The 25,007-nt window shown below is 34.1% G+C and overlaps 1 protein-coding gene and 1 pseudogene across 1 annotated transcript in view; one reads left to right on the top strand and one right to left on the bottom strand.

The window, feature by feature from the left end:
- Window positions 1-25,007, bottom strand: part of BMT2 (base methyltransferase of 25S rRNA 2 homolog) — an 87,328-nt gene that overhangs the window by 3,803 nt on the left and 58,518 nt on the right. The window contains exon 4 of the mRNA XM_060156824.1: window positions 15,122-15,236. Coding sequence (XP_060012807.1) covers window positions 15,122-15,236 — 115 coding nt within the window. The remainder of the gene's footprint in view (window positions 1-15,121; window positions 15,237-25,007) is intronic.
- On the top strand, window positions 336-1,284 carry LOC132524626 (protein-L-histidine N-pros-methyltransferase-like; annotated as a pseudogene).

Raw genomic sequence — 25,007 nt, 5'->3', positions numbered from 1 at the left:
ATATATTGATTCTATTAAAAAGCTAATCTCCGGCTTGAAACAAACTATGTATTAAATTAATTAACTGAGTCAAATGACCATGAGATACACTGCAAGTAAAGAAATAAACAGCACTGTATCATTTGCTGAATATTAAAACTCTATGGAGACCCTCCGCCTCTGCCCTGAAGGGTCTGGATGGGCGAGTTTGGCGCGATGGCTCGATCCTGGGCGGCGGCGGTGGCGGCGGCGGCGGCGGCTGGAGGCGGCAGCGGCGGCGGCGGCTGGAGGCGGCAGCGCGTCCTCCTCCCTGCCCCGGCACCGGCGGTGACCGGAGCGAGTGGCCGCGGCCCCCGATGAGACTGCTCGCGGGCTGGCTGTCTGAGCCCGGCGTCCGTGTGGCTGGCGCGGAGGATGTGGACCCTGCGGAGCCCGCTCACCCGCTCCCTGTACGTGAACATGACGAGCGGACCAGGGTGGGCTGGCGGCAGCCGAAGACAGCAGGAAGAACCACCAGTGGTTTGTGTGCAACAGAGAGAAACTATGCGAATCACTCCAGGCTGTCTTTGTTCAGAGTTACCTTGATCAAGGAACACAGACCTAAACAACAACACTGAGAAATCGGGCTGGCTATTTATCCAATTATATCACTCTTTTGTGTCATCTGTTTTTAGCCAGTTTATGTCTAGAACATCTATCAATGGGTTGCTAGGAAGAGGCTCAATGTTTGTGTTTTCACCAGATCAGTTTCAGAGACTGCTTAAAATTAATCCACACTGGAAAACCCACAGATTTCTTGATTTAGTTGCTGGAGATGGAGAAGTCACAAAAATCATGAGCCCTCATTTTGAAGAAATTTATGCCACTGAGCTGTCTGAAACTATAATATGGCAGCTTCAGAAGAAGAAATACAGAGTGCTTGGTAAAAATGAATGGCAGAATACAGGGTTCCAGTATGATATCATCAGCTGCTTGAATTTGCTGGACCGCTGTGATCAGCCCCTGACTTTGTTAAAAGATATCAGAAGCGTCTTGGAGCCAACTAGAGGCAGGGTCATCCTTGGTCTGGTCTTACCTTTTCATCCCTATGTGGAAAACATAGATGGCAAGTGGGATAAACCATCAGAAATTTTGAAAATCAAGGGATAGAACTGGGAAGAACAAGTGAATAGTCTACCTGAAGTTTTCAGAAAAGCTGGTTTTGTTATCGAAGCTTTCACCAGACTGCCATACCTGTGTGAAGGTGATATGTATAAAGACTACTACGTTCTGGATGACGCTGTCTTTGTTCTCAAACCAGTATAAACATGTGGAGGTTGAAGTCTTCAGAGTCCACCCCAAGAATGTATGCTCCGGAAGAGGGTCTGTGTTCTCAATTTTGTGAAGGGAGGACATTTGGGGGCTGCCATTCTAAATATCATGCAGGAATTTTAAAAGCCAAAATACTAATTATTTCTTTGTAGTGTGTAAAAAATGTTTTTGAAAAACAAAACCCCAATTCTTTGAGGATTTTTATTAACTCTTTACTCAGTAATGCAGGTCACACTCCGATTATGGGAGATATATGTATTTTTTTGAATTTTATTTATTTTTTATACAGCAGGTTCTTATTAGTTATCCATTTTATACATATTAGTGTATATATGTCAATCCCAATCTCCCAATTCATCACAGCACTCCCCGCCCCCGGCCACTTTCCCCCCTTGGTGTCCACATGTTTGTTCTCTACATCTGTGTCTCTATTTCTGCCCTGCAAACCGGTTCACCTGGAATATATTTTTTTTATACTTAATTGCAGTAGGGACTCATTCTCAGGCAAAGCAACAGTCATGACTTCACACGGAACCAATAAATATGGATTGTCTTTAATAAAATGAAGACTGGCAATAAAGTTGTCCATCCAGTTGCAAATACTGGTTATAGGATATAGCCACTGATACTCTTTTATGTTTAGAAATTCTATCATTATTCAAAAAATGTTTTTAATCATGCTAATAAACTTTTTTGGAGATGGAAAAAAAAAGCAAACTCTGTGGAAATAATCCAGAATAAGAAAGCAGTTTTAAAATTAGATAAAAATTAGTTACCCTTATATACAACAATAGTTAATTAATTATCAAAGATATGAGCTAATACCTTAGTCCCTCAATTCTGTTAGTGTGTAGACAAGCTGGTCACATAAGCATCTGGACTATCTATTAGGAAATGCGACACAAAGTTCTACTACGTGGAACTACGCGGAAAAAGATTTTCTTCTTCCTTTTGCTCCTTTTGGGGCAGGGGGATAGCTTTATTGAAGTATAACTGATGTACAACCTGAAGTATAACTGACACACAAACATTTAAAGTACACACTTTGGTAAGTTTTAACATTTATACACTCATGAAACCACTACTACAATCAAATTAATGAATAGATCCAACACCTGCCAAAGTTTTCCTGTGCCCCTTATATAATCCCTTCCTTGTACCCTCCCTGTTCTTCCCCTGCCACTAGGCAATCTTTGATATGACTTCTATCTCTATAGATCAATGGGTATTTTCTAGAATTTTATGTAAGTGGAATAATACAGAATAATGTACTATTTTCATACAGCACAATTATTTTCAGATTAATCCATTTTTTTGCTTGTATTGATAGTTTATTCCTTTTTAATTGCTGAGGTAGGCTACTATATTAAGATATACCACACTTCGTTTATCCATATACCTTTCATAGATAACTTGGTTGTTTCCAGTTTTTGGCTATTACAACTAGAGCTGCTATGAGCATTCCTGTTTGTCTTTGAATGATCATGTTTCATTTGTCTTGGGCAAATACTGAGGAAAGGGGTGGCTGGATCATACAGTTCGTGCATGTTTAACTTTTAAAGAAACTTCAAAACTATTTTCAAAAGCACTTATACTGAGTTTTACATTTCTACCAGGAGTTTATTGCAGTTCCAGTTCCTCCAAATCCTCATCAACACTTGGAATGGCCAGGCTTTTAAATTTTAATCATAGTCACAGGTGTGTAGTAGTATATTGAAGTTTTAATTTGGATTTTCCTAATGAGTAGTAATGTTTACCTAAGTATCTTCTTTGGTGAAGTGTTTGTTCAATTTTTTTGCATAGTGAAAAATGATTGGGTTGTTTTAAATGTTAAAAACCTATTTTTTTATTGAATTTTGAGAGTTCTTTATTCTTCATTCAAGTCCTTAATCTGATATATAACTTGAAAATATTTCTCTCAGATTATGGCTTTCTTTTCATTCTTTTAACAATGTCTTCTTTTTTTATTGAAATATGGTTAATTTATAATATTAGTTTCAGGTATACAGCCCAGTGATTCAGTATTTTTAGAGATTATACTCCATTAAAAGTTATTATGAAATGGCTATATTCCAGAGTGCTGTATAATATATCCTTGTTGCTTATCCATTTTATACACAGTAGTTTGTATCTATTAATCACATACTCCTATCTTGCCCTTCTTCCCTTCCCTCTTCCCCACTGGTAACACTAGTTTGTTTTCTATATCTGTGAGTCTGTTTCTGTTTTACTATACATTCATTTGTTTTATCTTTTAGATTCCACATATAAGTGATATCATATAGTATTTATCTTTGTCTGACTTATTTTACTAAGCATAATATTCTCTAGTTCCAACCATGTTTTTGCAAATGGCAGAAATTTCATTCTTTTTTATGGCAGAGTAAGGTTCCATTGTGTGTGTATGTATGTGTATATACCTGTGTGTATGTATATATATGTGTATGTATTTTCTTTATCCATCCGTTGATGACACTTAGGTTGCTTTCTTATCTCAGCTATTGTAAATAACGCTGCTATGAAAACAAGGGTGCATTTATCTTTTTGAATTACTGTTTTCATTTTCTTCTAATATATACCCAGGAGTAAAACTGCTGGATCATATGGTTATCTATTTTTAGTCTATTGAAGAACCTCTATATTATTTTCCTTAGTAGCTGCACCAATTTACATTCCCACCAACAGTGTACAAGGGTTCCCTTTTCTCCACATCCTCTCCAACATTTGTTATTTGCAGACTTTGAGGACAGCCATTCTGAGGTATAAGGTGATATCTCATTGTTGTTTTGATTTGCATTTCTCTAAATTAGCAGTGTTGAGCATCTTTTCATGTTCCTATTAGCCATCTGTATGTCTTCTTTGGAAAAATGTCTATTCATGTGTTCAGCCCATTTTTCGACTGGGTTGTTTGTTCTGTTGATATTGAATTGTATGAGTTGTTTATATATTTTGATATTAACCCCTTGTCAGTCATATCATTTGCAAATATCTCCTCCCATTCTGTGGGTTGTCTTTTTGTATTGTCAATGGTTTCCTTAGCTGTGCAAAAGATTTTAAGTTTAATTAGGTCACATTTGTTTATTACTGCTTTTATTTCTTTTGCCCTAGGAGACAGATCTGAAAAAATATTGTTACAATTTATGTCAGAGTGTTCTGCCTATGTTCTCTTCCAGGAGTTTTATGGTATCATGTCTTATGTTTAAGTCTTTAAGCCATTTTGAGTTTATTTTTGTGCATGGTGTGAGGGCATGTTCTAACTTCACTGGCTTACATTCAGCTGTCCAATCTTACCAGCACCACCTGCTGAAGAGACTGTCTTTTGCCCATTTTATATTCTTGTCTCCTTTGTCATAGATTAATTGACCATAGGTGTGTGGGTTTATTTCTGGGCTCTCTATTTTGTTCCATTGATCTATGTGTCTGTTTTTGTGCCAGTACCATGCTGTTTTGAATACTGTAGCTTTGTAGTATAGTCTAAAGCCAGGGAGCATGATATCTCCAGTTTTGTTTTTGTTTCTTTTTTCAAGACTGCTTTGGCAACTTGGGGTCTTTTGTGATACTATATGAATTTTAGGATTAATTGTTTTAGTTCTGTGAAAAAGGTCATGGGTATTTTGATATGGATTGCATTAAATCTGTAGTTTGCTTTGGGTAGTATGGCCCTTTTAACAACCTTAATTCTTCCAATACAAGAGCACAGGATATACTTCCAAGTTTATGTGTCATCTTCAATTTCCTTCATCAATTTTTTATAGTTTTCAAAGTATAGGTCTTTCACCTCCTTGGTTGAGTATGTTCCTAGGTATTTTATTCCTTTTGATGTGATTTTTAAATGGGACTTTTTTTTTTTTACTTTCACTTTCCAATAGTTCATTACTAGTGTATGGAAAAGCATAAGATTTCTGTATATTAACCTTATATCCTGCAACTTTACTAAATTCATTTATTAGTTCTAATAGTTTTTTGGTGGAGACTTCAGAGTTTTCTATATAAACTATCATGTCATCTGCAAGTAATAACAGTTTTACTTCTTCCCTTTCAACTTGGATGCATTTTATTTCCTTTTCTTGCCTGACTGCTGTGGCTAGGACTTCCACTACTATGATAAATAGAAGTGTGACAGCGGGCGTCCTTGTCTAGTTACTGAATTTAGAGGAAAGGCTTTTAGCTATTCACAGTTGAGTATGAAGTTAGCTGTGGGTTTGTCATAAATGGTCTTTATTATGTTGAGAAATGTTCCCTCTATACCAACTATGATGACAGTTTTTATCACGAATGGATGTTAAATTTTGTTAGATGCTTTTTGTGTCTATTGAGATGATCATGTGACTTTTATCCTTTTGTTAATGTGGTGTATCACATTAATTTACAAATATTGAAATATCTTTGCATCCCTGGACTATATCCCACTTGATGATAGTGTATGATCTTTTTAATGTATTGTTGTTGGATTTGGTTAGTTAATATTTTGTTGAGGATTTTTGCATCTATTTTCATCAAAGATATTGGCCTGCAATTTTCTTTTCTGTAGTATCTTTGCTGTTTTTGGTATCAAGCTAATGGTGGCTTGTAGAATGAATTTCGGAGTGTTCTGTCCTTTTCAATATTATGGACTAGTTTGAAAAGGAAAGATATTAGCTCTTCTTTGTATGTTTGGCAGAATTCCTCTGTGAAGCTATCCAGTCCTGGACTTTTGTTTGCTGGGCGTTCTTTTAAATCACAAATTCAGTTAAACTACCAGTGATCAGTCTGTTCAAATTGTGTTTATTCTTGATTCAGTCTTGGCAGGTTGTATGTTTCTAGAAATTTATCCATTTCTTCTAGATTGTCCAATTTGTTGGCATATAACTGTTCATAGTATTATTATTATTATTTTTTGGTATCTCTGTGGTATCAGTTGTTATTTCTCCTCTTTCATTTCTTATTTTGTTAATTTGGGTTTTCTTTTTTTCTTGGGTGACCCTAGCTAAAAGTTTATCAATTTTGTTTGTCTTCTCAAAAACCAGCTCTTGGTTTCATTGATCTTTTCCATTATTTTTGGTGGTCTCTATTTCATTTATTTCCTCTCTGATCTTTATGATTTCCTTCCTCCTGCTGACTTTGGGCTTTGTTCTTCCTTTTCTAATTCCTTTAGGTGGTCCACGATTAGGTTGTTTGAGATTTTTTTTCTTGAGGAAGGCCTGTATTGTGATAAACTTCCCTCTTAGAATTGCTTTTGCATCCAACAGATTTTGGGAAGTTGTGTTTCCGTTTCCATTTGTCTTGAGGTATTTTCTGATTTCCTCTTAGATTTCTTAATTGAACCATTGTTTTTTTTAGCAGCATGTTGTTTTAGTCTCCCCATTTGTTCTTTTCCCATTTTTCTTCCTGTAACTGATTTCTAGTGTCATACTGTTGTGGCTGGAAAAAATGCTTGATAGAATTTCTATTCTCTTAAATTTGTTGAGACTCGTTTTGTGGCCTAGCATGTGATCGATCCTAGAGAACATTACACATGCACTTGAAAAGAATGTGTATTTTGCTGTTTCGTGATGGAATGTCCTGTAGATATCTGTTAAGTCCAACTGGTCCATTCTGTCATTTAAGACCACTGTTACCTTATTTTTTTCCTATCTGGGTGATCTGTCCATTGATGTCAGTAAGGTGTTAAATTCCCCTACTATTATTATATTCTTGTCAATTTCTCCCTTTATGTCTGTTAGTTATTTGCTTTATATATTTAGGTGCCCTTGTGTTGGATGTATATATGTTAATGAGTGTAAAACTTCTTATAGTGATCCCTTTATCATTATATAATGCCTTTCTTTGTCTTTTGTTATACACTCTGTTAAGTTCTATTTTGTCTAATATGAGTATTGCTACCCCCACTTTCTTGTCATTGTATGAAATATCTTTTCCATCCCCTCACTTGTGTATCTTTAGCTCTGAAGTGAGTCTCTTATAGGTAGCATATAGATGGGTCTTGTTTTTTAGGCCAATCAACCACTCTATGTCTTTTGATAGGAACATTTAGTGTATTGGCATTAAACTGATTATTGATAGGTATGTACTTATTGCCATTTTATTACTTGTTTTCTGGCTGTTTTTGTAGCTTTGTTCTTTTCTTCTTTTGTTTCTTCCCTTGTGGTTTGATGAACTTTCTTTAGTAGTAAGCTTGTGTTCCTTTCTTTTTAATTTTTGTCTATCTATTTTAAGTTTTTTTATTTATGGTTACCACAGTGTTCATATGTATTGACCTATAATATAAATACTTATTTTGAACTTACAGTCATTTAAGTTCAAACACATTCTAAAAGATCTACATTTTTAATTCCCCTCCCATTTGTGTTTTGACGTCATATTTTACATCTGCATGATTCTCCCTTAACTGTTTATTGCAGTTACAGTTGCTTTCACAATTGATTCTCTGTCTTTACTATATATTTGCCTTTCCTAGTGGGATCTTCCCTTTCCTGTAGATCCTTACTTCTTTCCACTTAGAGAAGAGCCTTTAACATTTCTTTTAGGGTAGGCTTAGTACTGATAAACTATTTTTTGCTTCTCTGGGAAGTTCTTTATCTAGCTTTCTATTCTTTTTCTTTTCTTTTTAAAATTTTTTAATACAGCAGGTTCTTATTGCTTTCTATTCTAAATAATCGTTTTGCTGGGTATCCTAGTTTGTAGGTTTTCCCTTTCAGCATTTTGAATATATCATGCCACTCCCTTCTGGCCTGCAAAATTTCTGCAGAGAAATCAGCTGATGGCCTTACAGGAATTCCCTTGTATATGACTCTTTGTTTTTCTCTTGCTGTCTTTAAATTCTCTCTTTAAATCTGCCATTTCTATTATGATATGTCTTGATATGGGTCTGTTTGGGTTCATCTTTTTGGGACCCTCTGTGCTTCCTGTACCTGGATATGAGTTTTTTCTCTTTCAGGTCTGGGAAGTTTCCAGCCATAATTTTCTCAAATACATTTTTGATCCTCTTCTCTCTTCTCCCTCTGGGACCCCTACAAGGGGTTTAGCCCTATTTGTGGACTCTCTGTTATATTTCATTGATAATCTTGACACTACTACCACACTGTTTTTTTTCATTACTATAACTTTAAAATAAATTTCGAAACTCTCCAACACTATCCTTTTAAAAAGTTGTTATTCTAGGACCTTTGGATTTCCACACAGATTTTAGAATTTTCAATTTCTACAGAACATTTTTCAATTTCTACAGAAAAACCTGCTAGAATTTTTATCAGGATTGCACTGAATCTATAGATCAATTTTGGGAAAATTGATGTGTTAAAGATTTTGAGTTTTTCCACCAATAAACACAGTATATATCTCTACTCATTTAGGTCTTCTTTACTTTCTCTTAATAATTTATAGTTTTCAATATACAGGTTTGCCATGTATTTGTCAGCTTTATATTTCATATAAATATATGTTCATATATTAAATACTTCATATTTCTGATGCTATTATAAATGGTACTATTTTTAATTTCTAGTTGATTGTGGCTAGTACATATGAATTGATTTTTATATGTTAATCTTATATCTTGCAACCTTGTTAAACTCACTTACTGGTTCTAGTAGCTTCTCTGTAGATTCCACAGAATAAAGTAATAGATGATCAATGTCATCTGTGAACAAAGACAGTTTTACATCTTATTTTCCAATTTGGATGCCTATCATTGCTTTTTCTTGCTTTCCTGCACTGGTAAAAACCTTTAGAGAATGCTGAATAGAGATGGTGAGAGTAACCTTATCTTGTTCTTTTTTCAGTTTTTATTGGAAAAACATTTTTCTTTCACTATTAAGTATGATGTTAGCTGTAGGTTTCTTTTTTAGTGTATTACTGTGATGAAAAGAATAAGTGGGGTTTTTTTATGGTATATGTAATTTTATTTTTAACCATTTTTAAACTGAAGTATAGTTAATTTACAATGTTGTGTTAGTTTCAGGTGTACAGCAAAGTGATTCATTTATATATATATTCTTCAGATTCTTTTCCATTATAGATTATTGCAAGATACTGAGTAGAGTTCCTTGTGCTATACAGTAGGTCTTCGTTGTTTATTTTCTATATAGTAATGTGTATATGTTAATCCCAAACTCCTAACTTATCTCGCCACCAAACCCATCCCCCACTATCCCGTTTGGTAACCATACATTTGTATTCTGTGAGTCTGTTTCTGTTGTGTAAATAAGTTCACTTGTATCATTATTTTTAAAGATTCTACATATAAGTGATACCCTATGCTATTTATCTTTCTCTGTCTGACTTCATTTAATATGATAATCTCTAGGTCTAACCATTTTGCCACGAATGGCATTACTTCATTCTTTGTTATGGCTGAGTAATATTCCATTGTGTATATATACCACATCTTCTTTATCCATTCATCTGTTGATGGACAGTTAGGTTGCTTCCATGTCTTGGCTATTGTAAATAGTGCTGCTATGAACACTGGGGTGCATGTATCTTTTCAAATTGGAGTTTTCTCCAGATATATGCCCAGGAGTGGGATTGCAGGATCATATGGTAACTCTATTTTTAGTTTTTTAAGGAACCTCTATACTGTTCTCCATAGTGGCTGCACCAATTTACATTCCCATCAACAGTGTAAGTGGGTTCCTTTTTCTCCGCACCCTCTCCAATATTTATTATTTGTAGACTTTTTAATGATGGTCATTCTGACTGTTGTGACGTGATGCCTCACTGTAGTTTTGATTTGCATTTCTCTAATACTTAGTGATACTGATCATCTTTTCACGTGCCTGTTGGCCATTCATATGTCTTCTTTGAAGAAACGTCTATTTAGGTCTCTTGCCCATTTTTTGACTGAGTTGTTTTTTTGATAATAAGCTGTATGAGCTGTTTGTATATTTTGGAGATTAATCCCTATTGGTAGCATTGTTTGCAAATATTTTCTCCCAGTCTGTAGGTTGTGTCTTTTTGTTTTGTTGATGGTCTCCTTTGCTGTGCAGAAGCTTTTAAGTTTAATTAGGTCCCATTTGTTTATTTTTGTTTTTATTTCCATTACTCTAGGAGATGGATCAAAAAACAAATATTGTTGCAATTTATGTCAGAGTGTTCTGCCTGTGTTTTCCTCTAGGTGTTTTATAGTATCTGGTCTTATATTTAGGTCTTTAATCCATTTTCAGTAGATTTTTGTATAGGTGTTATAGATTATTTTTTTTAACATTAAACCAATCTTATACTCCTAGAATAAATCAAACTTAGCCATGATGTATTATCCCTTTTGAAATACTGTTCGGTTCAATATGCTAGAATTTTGTAGACAACTTTTCTATGTTTATGATGGATATGGTCTATAAGTTGTTGTTTTTGTTCTGTAATGTCTCTGGTTTTGGCATTGGGGTAATGGCCTCATAGAATAAGTTGGGAAGTGAAGCCATTTGAGCCTGGAATTTTCTTTGTGGGAAAGTTTTTAACTGCCAATTCAAATTTCTTTAATACATTTAGGGCTACTGAGGTTATGTATTTCTTCATGAGTGAGCTTTGGCAGTATGTGTCTTCCAAGGAGTTTGACCATTTCACTTAAGTTGTGGAATTTATTGGCATAAAATTTTTTGTAATATTTTCCTTTCTTTTAATATTGGTAAAATATACATGATGTCACACCTTTCTCTTTATTTCCTAATCAGTATGGCTAGTGATTTATAAATTTTATTGATCTTCTCAAAGAGGTAGTGTTTGCTTTCATCAGTTTTTCCCTACTATTTTCTAAAGGTTTTCTATTTCATTGATTTCTGCTGTAATCTTTATTATTTTCTTTCTTGTATTTTAGATTTAATGTGGGTTTGGTTTTTTTCCTAGTTGGAAAGTTGATGTCATTACTTTGAGACCTTTCTTATTTTTCTAATAAAGGTGTTTACTATTGTAAAATTTCCTCTAAGTACTATTTTAGTGTTTTTAGTGGCATCCTATGCATATCTTATGTTTTTGATATCATATGTTTTTATTTATCTTCATTTGAAAATATGGTCTAGGGCTTCCCTGGTGGCACAGTGGTTGAGAGTCCACCTGCCAATGCAGGGGACACGGGTTCGTGCCCCAGTCCGGGAAGATCCCACACGCCACGGAGCGCCTAGGCCCGTGAGCCATGGCTGTTGAGCCTGCACGTCCAGAGCCTGTGCTCCGCAACGGGAGAGGCCACAACAGTGAGAGGCCCGCGTACTGCAAAAAAAAAAAAAGAAAGAAGAAAAGAAAATATGGTCTAACTTTCCTTGTGAGTTCTTCTTTGACCAATGTTCTAATTGTTCCATCAATTATTGAGAGAGGGGTAATGAAATCTTCAACTATAATTTTATAAATGTCTATTTGTAATTGCTACCTTATCAATTTTTGGTTTACGTATTTTGAAGCTCTGTTATTAGATGCATATATATTGAGGATTGTTTTGTACTCTTGATGAATTGAACTTTTTATCATTATGAAATGGCCATCTTTACTGCTGGTAATATTGCTCTGACATCTACTTTGTCTGACTGTAATAGTGCCACAGTGTCTTTCTTTTACACATCCTATTTTGTGTGTTTATAATTGAAGTGCATTTCTTATAGGCAACATATATTTGAGTCTTGCTTTTTTTAATCCAATCTGACAATTTCCACCTTTTAATTGGGGGTATTTAGGCCATATCTATTTAATGTGATTATTGGTAAACTTAAGTTTAAATGTATGATCTTGCTATTTATTTTCTATGTTTCCCATCTGTTCATTGTTTCCTTCCCTTTTCTGTCATCTTTTGGATTAAAGAAATTTCTTTGTAATTCTATTTTATCTCCTTTGCTGGCTTATTAGCTGTAACTCTTTATTTTACTGGTTGCTTTAGAATTTATAGTCTACATCTTTAACCTATCATAGTCTACCTTCAAATAGTATTTTACCACTTTATATATATTATAAAAACCTATTACTATACATATAGTATATTTCCCTTTCTCCCCTCTTCTGCTATTGTTATCATACATTTTATTTTTATATAGATTATAAACTCTACATTACAACTGACTCTTGAACAACACGAGTTTGAACTGCACAGGTCCAATTATACATGGATTTTTCCAAGAAATATACAGTTAGTCCTCTGTATCTGTGGACATGGAACACAGGGATATGAAGAGCCAACTCTAAGGACCTGAGCATCCACAGACTTTGATATCTGTGGTGGTGGTGGGCTGTCCTGGAACAATTCCCCTGGGTGCTAAGGGTCAGCTCTACTATTAGTTAGCTTTTATCAAGTTCAGAAAAATTCTGACCATTATTTCTTTCATTCCTTTCTTAGGGGGACTCCAATTATGCTTATATTTGGCCATTTGAAATTAACTCACTGCTTGCTGATGCTTTTCCATTAAAAAAAAATATCTCAGTTTAATTTTGGGTAGTTTCTATTGCCATGTCCTCAGTTTAACTTTTCTTCTTCAATATCTAATGTACCGTTAATCCCATTTAGTACATGTTTCATATCATAGATCATAGTATCCGTCTCCAGAAGTTAGATTTGGGTTTTTAAAATTATCTTCCATGTCTCTACTTTACTTTTTGTTCATACAGAATACAGTCATAATGTCCCTATCTTAATGTCCTTGTTTCCGAATTTTAACATCTGTGTCAGTTCACAGTTGGTCTTTGCTGGATGACTGACCTCCTCATTGTGGGTCCTATTTTCTTGCTTCTTTACTTGGCTGATTACTTTTTTATTGGACGCTAGGCATGGTGAACTTTACTTTGCTGCGTCCTGGATGACTTGGTATTGCTATAAATATTCTAACTTTGCTCTAGGATGTAGTTAAATTATCTGGAGACAATTTGATCTTTTTGGTTTTTGTTTCAGGATTTGCTAGGTGGGACTACAGCAGCCTTCAGTCTAAGGCTAATTATTCTCCACTACTGATGCAAGGCTTTTCTGTGTACTCTACCCAGGCTACTGTGATTCTTGAGGTTTCCAGTGTGGCTGGTGGGAACGGGTGCTACTTCCAGCCTGTGTGAGTGTGCTGGGCACTATAACCTCTAGATCTTTGAGGTGGTACTTCCTCCAGTCTCATGTAGTTTTCTCACAGACGTGTACTGATAAGTACTCAGCTGAGTACTCACGGAGGATTCTTTGCAGACCCCTGGAGTTTTCTCTCTGTGTAGCTCTCATATCTTTGGTACTTTGTCCATGAGCCTTAGCTGTCTTGGTCTCTCAGGACTCTCACCTCTGCCTCTACAACTCACTACCAGCTGGACTCTGCTTGGGAATCCCCTGTTTGTGCCACACATTGGAAACTCTCTGAAGGCTGTATGTGCAACCATATGGCTCATCTCATTTGTTTTCCATCTCTTGGGGATCACTGTCCTTCATTACCTGATGTCCAGTTCTTGTATATTATTTTGAATATTTTGTCCACTTTTTAGTTGCTGCAGGCAGGGGGAAAGAGCATCAGTCTGGTCCCTGTCACCCCATCTCGACTGGAAGTATAAGTTTCTTCCCTTTGTTTTAAAATTAGTTATAGGGTTCTGGAACTATCAAAGTCTGATTCTACTACTGAACTCATGTATAGTAGTTCTTTTGCCTATCTAATGGCTTTACAGTTGAAAATTTATAGCCCTATATATAAATAAGCTTAATATTTTAATATTTGAGCCTTAGGTTTAGATCAAATGGTCATCATGTCTTACCAGTCCTTGAAGGACATCTCTAATGTGTGTCTTGAGGAAGGAAGGGGAGAGAATCCATGTACAAATCCACCTGCACTTTAAAACTACAGCTTCTAATGGCCCAGGAATTCTCTGCAGTGGTAAGCTAAGAACAGCTGTTTTACCGTACAGCAAGTATCTGTCTACCTTTAGGAGATAATAGTAACGCTTTTAGCATTTTCTTATTCGTCAGTGTTAGTCACATAGATTCAATATAGACAGTCAAGCTCATAAGAATCAAAGAATAAATTCATATGAAAGTTGACTCTTCATGCAGGAACTTTTCAATAATAACAGCAAACATTTCTTTAGCACTCACAATATAACAGGTGCTTTGTTAGGTGCTTTAAATACTTTTTCTCAAGTAAACACAACAACAATCTTATAAGGTATAGTCCATTACAAACCCCACTGCACAGACGAGAAAACTGAGGCTCAGAGAGTCAAATCAAGGTTGAAAATAAGATTTCATTCTTTTATTCAAGAAGTATTTAATGAGTACTTAGTATGCCAGGCACTCTTCTAGGTACTGGGAATATAGCAGTGGAGGAAAAAAATCTCTGAGCCTGAGTTTATACTCTACCACAATCTCTTTATAGCAATAAAAATTTGTAAAAAAATTTTTGTGTCTGGTGCCATATCAAAAGTATAATGGCAAATGTTATAAACTTATGTCACTGAGGGGAAAAAAAATCTAATTTTAAAAGCAGAGGAAACATTCTTTGTAAAGATGTTTAATCTACTAAGTACAAATAGCTGGGATTTAATAAAGTTTTGGCTGTCTCCAAAGCCCTTGCTCTTTCCACTATTCCATAATAGCTCTACATCAGAGTACGTTTCAGAAAGAGATGCATTAAAAAATAAAATAAGGAATCTTTGCAACTTACTGAAGTTTCTTGATTGAAATGATAGATGATAAACAGGGACCAAAACAAAATGAAGACAAATATGGTATTGGTCAAATTAATATTAGTTAACTAAATGCTCAAATTTTCACAAAATATACTTTTAGTTTTGAATAGAAATAGTCTCTTATCAACTTGTACACAAGAAATATATTTGCTATTTCAGGAGTGTAAAGACAGTGCTTTCCTTTGTATATATACATGTAAAATATTCATCTCAAAACAAACAGAACTATGCATACCTCTACAGCAGGTACGATGTCTATGCCAACAGTTAGAAATTCTTCAAACTTCAGAAATGGGTTAAAGCAGCTGCCAACATCAAGTAATCTGATCTTTCCTGAGGTTTGTAGCAACCTAAAAATAGATTATTTTCATTATGCTTTTTATAAGATGAAATAAAATATAAGAAAAATTCAAACATTTGAGAATAAAAAAAATAGTATAGATTATTGGCTCTCTTTTTGGTCTCATGATCCCTTTACATGTTTAAAAATTACTGAGGGCCTAAAAGAGCTCTTTTGTTTATGCAGGTTCTATCAATAATACCATATTTGAAATTAAAACTCAATGGTTTAAAAACATCAATTCATTTATAAAACAATAACACTATAGTATATGCTAATGTCAATTATACTTTCTAATGAAAGTCTAGATTAGAAAGATAGTAAAAATGAGTTACTGTTTTACATTTTTTCAAGTCTCTCTAATGTTGGGCTTAATAGAAGACAGATGGATTTGCACGTCTGCTTTGCATTCAAGCTGTTGCAACATCACATGCCATGAAGTTTCTAGAAAACTCAACCCTACACTCAAGAGAGGATGAGAGTAGAAAAGGCAAATGATATTTTAGTATTATGATGAAAATAATTTCCTCCCCACAGAGACCCTAGAAGGGTCTCAGATCCCCAGACCACACTTTGAAAACTGTCTTTGTAGATGAAAGAATCCATTCACAAATTAATTCTCAGTAGTCAATATAATGATGTCTTTGGACTTTAATTTGTCTCAATGATTTAAAAGGACCAAAGAGCAAAGCAATGAAAGGATAGTATTTCTTAAGTTATGAAAAATTTTATTTTGTTCAGGAGTGTTCCTTGCGTCCAAAAGTAGTAGGAAAAAAGAAGGTAAACAAAACCGGACATGACCATTAAAGTTAGTCAAATGCAACTATTGATAATACGGATCTACATAGCGGCAAATAAGGATGAAGGAAAACAGTGGATTTTTGTTGGTCTGAAGCCTATAGTCCTAGTGTTCAGACAAGTAAAGCAATAATAAAAACCAACTTAAGACATATGCCATTTTATTGATATTAAGACAATTTTGCTGAAAAAAATTATGAGTAGACACTGGAAACATAAAGGAAAGAAATATAGTGAAATAACTGGGTAAAAACAGAATCTTGGTTCTTTAAAGCCTATAGGGCAGAGAAAATCTGCCCAGCTTCTGTTCCTTTTACCTCAGCTAGCATATTGCCATAGTGTCCATTAGAGAGGTGTTAAACTACAGACTGTAGTTAAGCTCCTGGAAAAGGCACTGTAAGTCAAAATAAAATAATATAATCTAAAGTTGATTTTTTTTTCAGAAAAGGAACACAATAAATAGGGGTTACATTTTTTACCAAGAGCCTGATGTCCTAACATTTTATAGAAATGACCATAATCACCATTTGATTATAAATAAACTGTATACAGGACCTGTTTAATACAGTACATGGCATTTTATAGTACCATAAAAACAATATGAACCAATTAAAAGATTTTTGTCAACCAAATTTTATTTAAGAACTCATCCAAAGAAGGGGTTATGAGGGTATAAGGAAATAAAAGGAATAGCTAGAAACTCCCTCAGCAACAAGAGCTGATCCTAGGGCTCAAAAGGTAATTTTCTGTACTGCAGCCAAATCAGGAAGTAGATTATTATGTAGTTTGGGTGATGTGTATAACAATCATCTGTAAAGTTGAATTAAGTTTAGTGATATTTGAAATATCACAATACACTAGCTCTAAGGAAGAAGGAGGCCAGCGAACTACTGTGGTATAGGTTCCAAGTTGCTAAACAGAGCAAAAGATCCAGTAGATAGGTACCTTGAAATGCCTGGCATATAGCTGACATTTACTGCTAAATTAACAAATTTGAATACTTAAACCATAACCAGTTTGAATAAATGAATCTATAACAACATGTAATACTAAGTACACTACTAGATTGCCATTCTAATCCTTATGTGGGGCTATGGTTAAGAACAAGAGTTCTGGAATAAGAGAGACTAAAATCAAAACGTGATTCTGCCCTTTACCTGTGTGATATGGGGACAACAATGGTACCCACACTTAAGAGTCGTTTCTAGGATTAAATGAGATTATGCGTTTATAATTCTTGCCCTAGTATCTGGTGCATGGTAAACGCTCAAAAAGTGGTAGATATCATTGTTAGCTATTAATATCATGTTATATATAAAATCTTTTGTGGTTTGTCCCCTAATGATCTTCCTGAACATGGTAAAAGCAGAATACTGGTAGACTCTAGTAAATTGGGTAACAAAAAATTTCTGAGAGTCTTTAAAAAAGTGCTTCTTAGAAATTAACCTTTCTACCTGGATGGAGTATTCCAAATCATTCAACTTAATTCAACTTTGAAATATAATTACCAATAACTTAATATCATGGATTAACTTAATAACATTAACTCTCAGTAATACACTTAATCCATTTCAAATTCTTTGGTTGAGCTCTGTAATTTTTTTTTGCATCAACATATATTTAGTTTAAAGACTAATCACAAAGTGAACAGAATATCCAAGTAATTATCACCCAGGTCAAGAAATAACACATTGCCTGCACCGTAGAAACAGGATCCTCCCTGACGACATCCCCTACCCCTTTCTGTAATGGTAGCCACTATCCTGATTTTAGTGATAATCGTTCCCTTGATTTCCTTTTATAGTCTTGCTACCTATGACTGTCTTCTGAATAACATAGTTTAGTTTTACACTACACATTTGCTTTTGTGACTTTCTTCTTTCATTTAATATTAAGTTTGTGTCATTTGTGTTTCTGTAGTTAATTCATGTACATGGCTGTGTGATAGTACCTTTATACAACACATCCCATTGTGATTTTGATTAGAGTGGCACTGAATCTAAAGATCATTTGGGAGAATTAACGTCTTTACAATATGGACTCTTTTAATCCATGGACATGGCATAGTTCTCCATCTATTTAGTTCCTCATTGTCTCTCAATAGCTTTAACAATTTCTCTTAAAAGGTCCCATGTATATTTTGTTGGATTTGTATTTCTTGTTAACTCATATTTTTTGGTGCTGTTATTGCTTTTCCCCTATGGATAAACCTTGTTATTTTTTAAAATTTGATTTTTCATTGTTGGTTACAGAAATGCAATTCAGTTTTGTACAATGATTTGTATCCAGCAACATTACTAAATTCCTGTTATCTCAACTGCTTATCTGTATATTATTTGGGGTATTCTAGTCTAGGTACGTAGTTACATAATCTGTGAAAAATAATATTATTTCTTCTTTTCTTATCTATCCATCCACCCACCCACCCATCTATTTTTTGCCTCGCTGCTTTGCCCAGGACTTCTAATACCATATTAAACAGGACTAATACAAGCAGGTACTATTTTGTTTCCAGTCTCAGAGGGAACATTAAGTATAATGTTCACCATTAATGTATAACTCACCATTAAATATAATGACTGTTGCAGGTTTTATATAGAATCCTTGATAAAGCTGATGAAGCTACTTTTATATTTTGCTAGCTCCTTTTAAAAAAAAATTTCACACAAATCTATGTTAGATTTTATCAAATGTACTCAGCTACTGAGATATGACTTTTCTTTGATCTGTTTATGTGATACAGTATACTCATTAATTCTGTAGTGCTAAATCAATCTTGCCTTATTGGGAAGAATCTAATTTGGTTTTGATAAATTACTGTCTTCATAACTTAAAGGATTTGTTTTATATATGTATATACAGTTGGTTCTATTTGTGATGGGTCTGGTCTATAAAGTCACCACGATCACTAAACCATGCTCCTAAGGGAAATACAAGACTAGGCCTCTGGTTACAATACTTTCAACACCAGAGCAACACATAACCTGGATTTATGTGTATTTCTGTTTAAAGGTAACTTATTTAATATGTATTATGATGCATCAACACTGAACTCACAGCCAACACCATTATAACTCATGCCTAAGGGAAGCATATCTAATACACTATTTTCTCTGTAAGGCATAATACAGCATTCCTGTGCTTCGACAGGCTCGATGGAACTTTAACATTATGCTTAGGGGCCATTTTTAAAGCAAAATAGGGCTTCCCTGGTGGCGCAGTGGTTAAGAATCCACCTGCCAATGCAGGGGACACGGGTTCAAGCCCTGGTCCGGGAAGATCCCACATGCCGCGGAGCAACTAAGCCCATGTGCCACAACTACTGAGCCTGCGCTCTAGAGCCCACGAGCCACAAGTACTGAAGCCCGCCCGCCTAAAGGCCGTGCTCTGAAACAAGAGAAGCCACTGCAATGAGAAGCCTGCGCATCGCAACTAAGTAGCCCCCGCATCACGACAAAGTAGTCCCCGCTTGCCGAAACTAGAGGAAGCCCGCGCGCAGCAATGAAGACCCAATGCAGCAAAAAATAAAATTTAAAAAATAAACGTAAAATCAATAAAGCACAAAAAATGTGATATTAAATAGACTGAAAATGGGACATTTTTATACTTGAGAGCTGAAACAGTAAGGCAGAGCTTGCATTGTTCAACTTCAGCTGGGAAGGTGTGTGTCAGATGACAAATTTTTCACCACCCTCAGCATGTCCACAAACGAGTCTGAAAATGCCATGAGTACTCACCTTGGAGTTGAATTTTAGTGAGTAGGTGAATTTGCAGATATGGAATTTCTGAATAATTAGGATAAACTGTGTGTGTGTGTGTGTATGGATTTTTGCATCTATGTTCATAAGTGAGATCAGACTATAATTTTCTGTGCTAGTACTGTCCATGATAGGTTTTAATATCAAGGTTATGCTAGACTCTTAAGATGAGTGTGGGATAACTCCTTTCATTCTATTTTTAAAGAGTATGTGTAAGAACAGAATTCATTTTTCCTTAAATGTTTACTAGAACTCGCTGGTAAAGCCATTTAGGCCTGGAGTTTTATTTCTGAGATCTTTAATCACTGATTTAATTTCTTTAATATTATTACAAAATTCCAACTTTTATCTCTGACTTTTTCTATCTTCCTGCTCTTTACTATTTCCTTTTCATTTTTTTCTGGAGGGGAAAGGGCCTTATTTGCTGAGGTATCTTTAATTTCTTGAGATAGATTCTTAGTTCACTAGTTTCAGCTTTTCTTTATAATATATGCATTTAAGCTATACATTTTCCTTTAAGTGATGCTTTATCTATATCCACAAGTTTTAATAAAAAGTACATTTGTAACTTTTGACAAAAAATTTCTTCACAAAAAGTATCATTATTATTTAGTTGAAAATATTTTCTAATTTTTATTATAAATTTTCATCTAATGGATTTTTTTTTTTGGAAGGTTATTTACTAATTTCTAAACCTTTGGGTATTTCCTTATTGCAATTTGGTACCAATTTTTAGCTTAATAGCATTGTCTACATAATTCAACCCTTTGAATCTTACTAACATTTGACTTATAAATTTTTATAAATTAAATAATACCTTAAATATTTAATATAATTTTTTAAATTCACAATTTTTTAAAAAACATTTTTATAAATGTTACCTGTATGCTTGAAAGAATATTACTTTGTAGCTTTTGGGTACACTATTCTATATATGGCTATTAGATTGTTAATTATGTTGTTCAAATCCTCTACAGTCTTACTCACTGTGAATGCTTGCTCTCTGTTATTGAGAAGGTGTGTTAAAAATCTTCCAACTTTTTTTTAAAGAAGCAGATAAAGATCGCCATAAATTGATTTGAAATAATAGTTATTGAAATTAAATAATTATGAACACAGTATTCTGATTATAATCATATCAATGGGTGAAATTTTAAGGACAAAAAACTGCAAAGAAATCCTGAATTATACTTAGTATGTTGTTGTAGTACTACTGCAGCCATTTAAAAACTATTTTGTGTGTATTGAAGGGCTGAGCAAATAGGGAAATAAACTAAAGTTGCTGGGAGATACAAATTCAGAATGAGGGAAAGGAGAGAAAGAATCCTTCGGAGATAGACTAGAATTAGAGGTTTCATATGAAAGGGTGTAGATGCAATAACACCCCAGTAGCAGTAAGGATACCTAATGCCAGAATTTGGTCCCTTGCTAAAAGGAATCTGAACTTTTTACAGGAAGGCTTATTTCAGGGTTGAAGCAGAGAAAGTACAAGGTGAGCTTCAACTATCTTGTTGTACAAGAAAGTAAGGTAACGCTCAAAAACTAATAGGAATATACCAAAAGGTCAAAGGAGCTAGCTTACAGGAGTTTCCACTGGCCTAATTTGAGATGATTTTAGCATCATAATAATGATAGGAATGAATTATAACACACTGAATTTTTTAAAAAATCTATCAGTCTACAGAACTTTAAAAAAGAGGGGGAAAAGGGAAAGTTTTTCTTTATAGAAGAATACCAACCAATGAATGTGTAAGCAAGCTAGAAATAGAAAAATCACCTATTTCCAACTATTATAGTAAAAAAAAAAAAACCGAAACAAAACTTGACTCAGGCAAGACCATGTTAAAGTTACAGTGAAAATTGTCAAGGAACAGGAAATTGTCTCGATCTTCACGTATAACCCAACAGATTAGAGATTAAAAGTGCCTTTACAGTGAAGAAATCTGGAGGATACCAATTTAGTCAAATGATGAAACTTAACATGAATGATAATGGGACAAACTGACATATGCCCTCTTAGTGATATACTGAGAACACAGTATCATCTATACCTATCAAAAATGTTTAACATGGATCTATCATGGGGAATTTTCTAGATTAATCAAGCCTAAGAGATATTCAACTAAATACAATATATAATATTTGATTGGATCTTGGATCAAACTACCAACCCACAGTTATAAAGAACATTATTAGAACAATCTGGAAAATTCAAATGTGAACTATGTAAACATGTAACTATATCAATGTTAAATTTCCTGAATGTGATGACAACTGTACTGTGGTTATGTAGGAAAATGTCCTCAGTCTTTGGTGATACATGATAACGTATTTAATGTTGAAGTAACTCAAATGGTTCAGAAAAGAAACAAAAGGAAAAATGTGTCTATATATACACACACAGATTTATGGAGTAAATGTAGCAAAATATTAACTGTTAATGAATCTTGGTAACAAACATAAATGAGGGTATTGGTTGTACTACTCTTAAAATCTCCCTTAGAGTTTTGAAACTTATCAAACTTTAATGCTGGGGAAAAAAAAAACAAACCTCCTCAAAACAACTGTAGGTTTGTCTGTCAATTTTTGCTTTATGTATATTGAAGCTATACTATTAGGCACGTACAAATTAAACACATATTCTCCTGTTAAATCACACCTTTTATTATTATGAGAAATATACTTTATCTCTAGAAATTATATTTATTCTACCATATTATATTTTGGATATGTCTCTCATAAGCAACACAAACTGGATTTTTATGACAATAAAAAATTTCTTTTAATTAGAGTATTTAGATCATTTACTTTTAAAGTGATTTACCAACATATTTTGATTTATATATAGTACCTTACCTTGCACCTTCTATCTGCTCTATCTGTTCTACGTTTCTTTTCCTCTGCTCCTTGCTTTCTGTAGAATCACCCTGGGAGCTTCAAAATTACTTAAAGACTCTGATTTAATTGGTTTAGGATGGAGCCTGGGCATTAGGGTTTTTAAAAGCTTCCCAAGTGAATGTATTGTGTAAGCCAAGGTTGAGAATTGGTTTTAGATTTTTCCTTTTAAATTTTAATAATTCCATATTGTTTCATTTTACTGATTTCAAAAATTTATAGTTTGTTCTTTTAGAAAAATATATATTTAACTATTGAATAATCTTACCCTTCTCTCAAACCATACAAATGCTTGAGACCACAATTCTGTTGTGTGGTTATGTTAGTCTTTTTGTGTATTCTGTTTTATAAATGTTTGTCCATATTTACCTTTTCGGTTGTTGTTGTTGTTGTTCATTCTTTCTTTCACTTCAGACTTTCCATCTGGGGTCATTTTCTTTCTGCTTGAAATACACCTCTAGAATTTCTTTTAGTAAGAGATTTCTCTCTCCCATTCTTTTCTCTCCTTCTGCAACTCCATTAAGAAGTTAAACCTTATTTTATCTTCTGTGTCTTTAACCATTTTAATTCATTATTATTTTTTTTCCTTGTCCATATGTGGCATTCTGGATAATTTCATTTACTCTGTCTCACTCAGTTCAATAATTTCCTCTTTAATTCATGTCATACACTGAGTTATTTTAATTATTTTATTTTTTATCTCTAGAGGTTTTCTTTTTAATTTTGGCTTTCCAAATGGCTTGTAGGTTCTTAAAGTTTCTAGTTCCTTCAGAAACTTTCAAGCATTCTTTTATTTTTAAAATATTATCTTATAAACAGTGACTCATAATTCTAGTGTCTGAGGCCTTTAAATATCTATTCTTGATACGTGCTGATTTTAGATCATGGTTCCTTGTTTCCATACATGCTTCGTAATTACTTCTTACTGTGAGATGTTTTTCTTAAAAAATTATTTACGAAGTTTCTTTGAGCAGAAGTATTCATTTTTGCTCTGTCAGGCAATCTGGGATACCACCAGTGCCGGACCACTTTCAACCAAATAAACAGGGTTTAAAGTTTTTTGGACCACCCTTGTGATGGGAATTTAGGAGTTTATGTTTAGGATGTCCTGTAGTTTCAACTTGTCAGAGTCTGTCATGCTGTGGACGAACGGGGTAGATTTATTCTGGTTCACCCTTAAACTGAGAAAGTAATTTTCAGAGTTGAAGCTCCAACCAGTCGAGTATAAAAACTAAAGTTGAAGTCTGCAGTTTGGAAAAATGCTCTCAAGGCTAAAGAAGCTTTGTGCTCTGCCTCCCTTTCTGGGTTCCTGCCAGCATTTGCATTTGGCCCTACCAATTCTTTGGTGTTTTTAAGATTTATCCAACATTTTAAAAAAATTATTCTTTTCAAGTTTGAGAGATTAGTTAGAATATCCTGCTAGCATATTCTAGTTAACTTTCAAAGTAAATATATAAACAGATAAAATTAATTTAGTCTAGTTGGTCAGCATAAAATCAGTCTGTGACAAAAAGAGTCAATAATTATAAAAGGAGTATAAGAAGTATTTCATTATTATTCACAGATATGAAAATACTTATTATGTGAATACACTAGGTGTGCTAAGAGCAAAAATAGCCTCTGAATAATCTATCAAATGACTTTGAAGTTTCTTAATCAAAAAAGGCCAGAGAGCCAACCTTAAGTGACCTTATATGACAGACTTCATAGTTAAAATGCCAAATACAGATATGACTAAAATGACATTGAATTACCCAATTTTCTCATTTTAATCACTATTTCAAATTTTTCTGCAAGAGAAATAAGCAAGTCTTTTACGTTAATACTATGTAAAAGCTATCCTGGTCTCTCTCAGGTTTACCCTTAATAAATTCTTATGGGATTTGTAATCCCATAGTCCAAAATAAATAAAATTTATAAGGACTACTTTCACATCAAGATGATTTTTATTGATAATGACTAAATCCTGGCACCTATATTTCTGTATTTGAAGCACCAAAACTTTAAAATTAAGCAACAAACATTACTACTTATGCAAATTCTCATATTATAAATTTACTTGGAGGAAAAGCCCATTTTATTTGCAAGTTAAATGATAGGTAAGGTGGTGGTTAGGTATCTGGAATTCAAAACACTGGCCTCAGCAAAGTAAGAGTAATTCATTTAACAAAAGAAATACTTAAACAGTATAATAGGGCGTTTTTCTTTTTTTTCTCAATAGTACCAACAAACTACTCTTCCTCACTGAAGCTGAAAGATCTTGAAATTCCAGTATCCTGGCACCCAAATTATATTTCAGAATACCTTTCATTCACAACACAAAAACAAAA

This window comes from Lagenorhynchus albirostris, chromosome 8, assembly GCF_949774975.1.
Source record: "Lagenorhynchus albirostris chromosome 8, mLagAlb1.1, whole genome shotgun sequence".
Classification (NCBI taxonomy): domain Eukaryota; kingdom Metazoa; phylum Chordata; class Mammalia; order Artiodactyla; family Delphinidae; genus Lagenorhynchus; species Lagenorhynchus albirostris.
The sequence above is the reverse complement of the archived record's forward strand: the minus strand, read 5'-3'. Positions and strand labels throughout refer to the sequence as shown.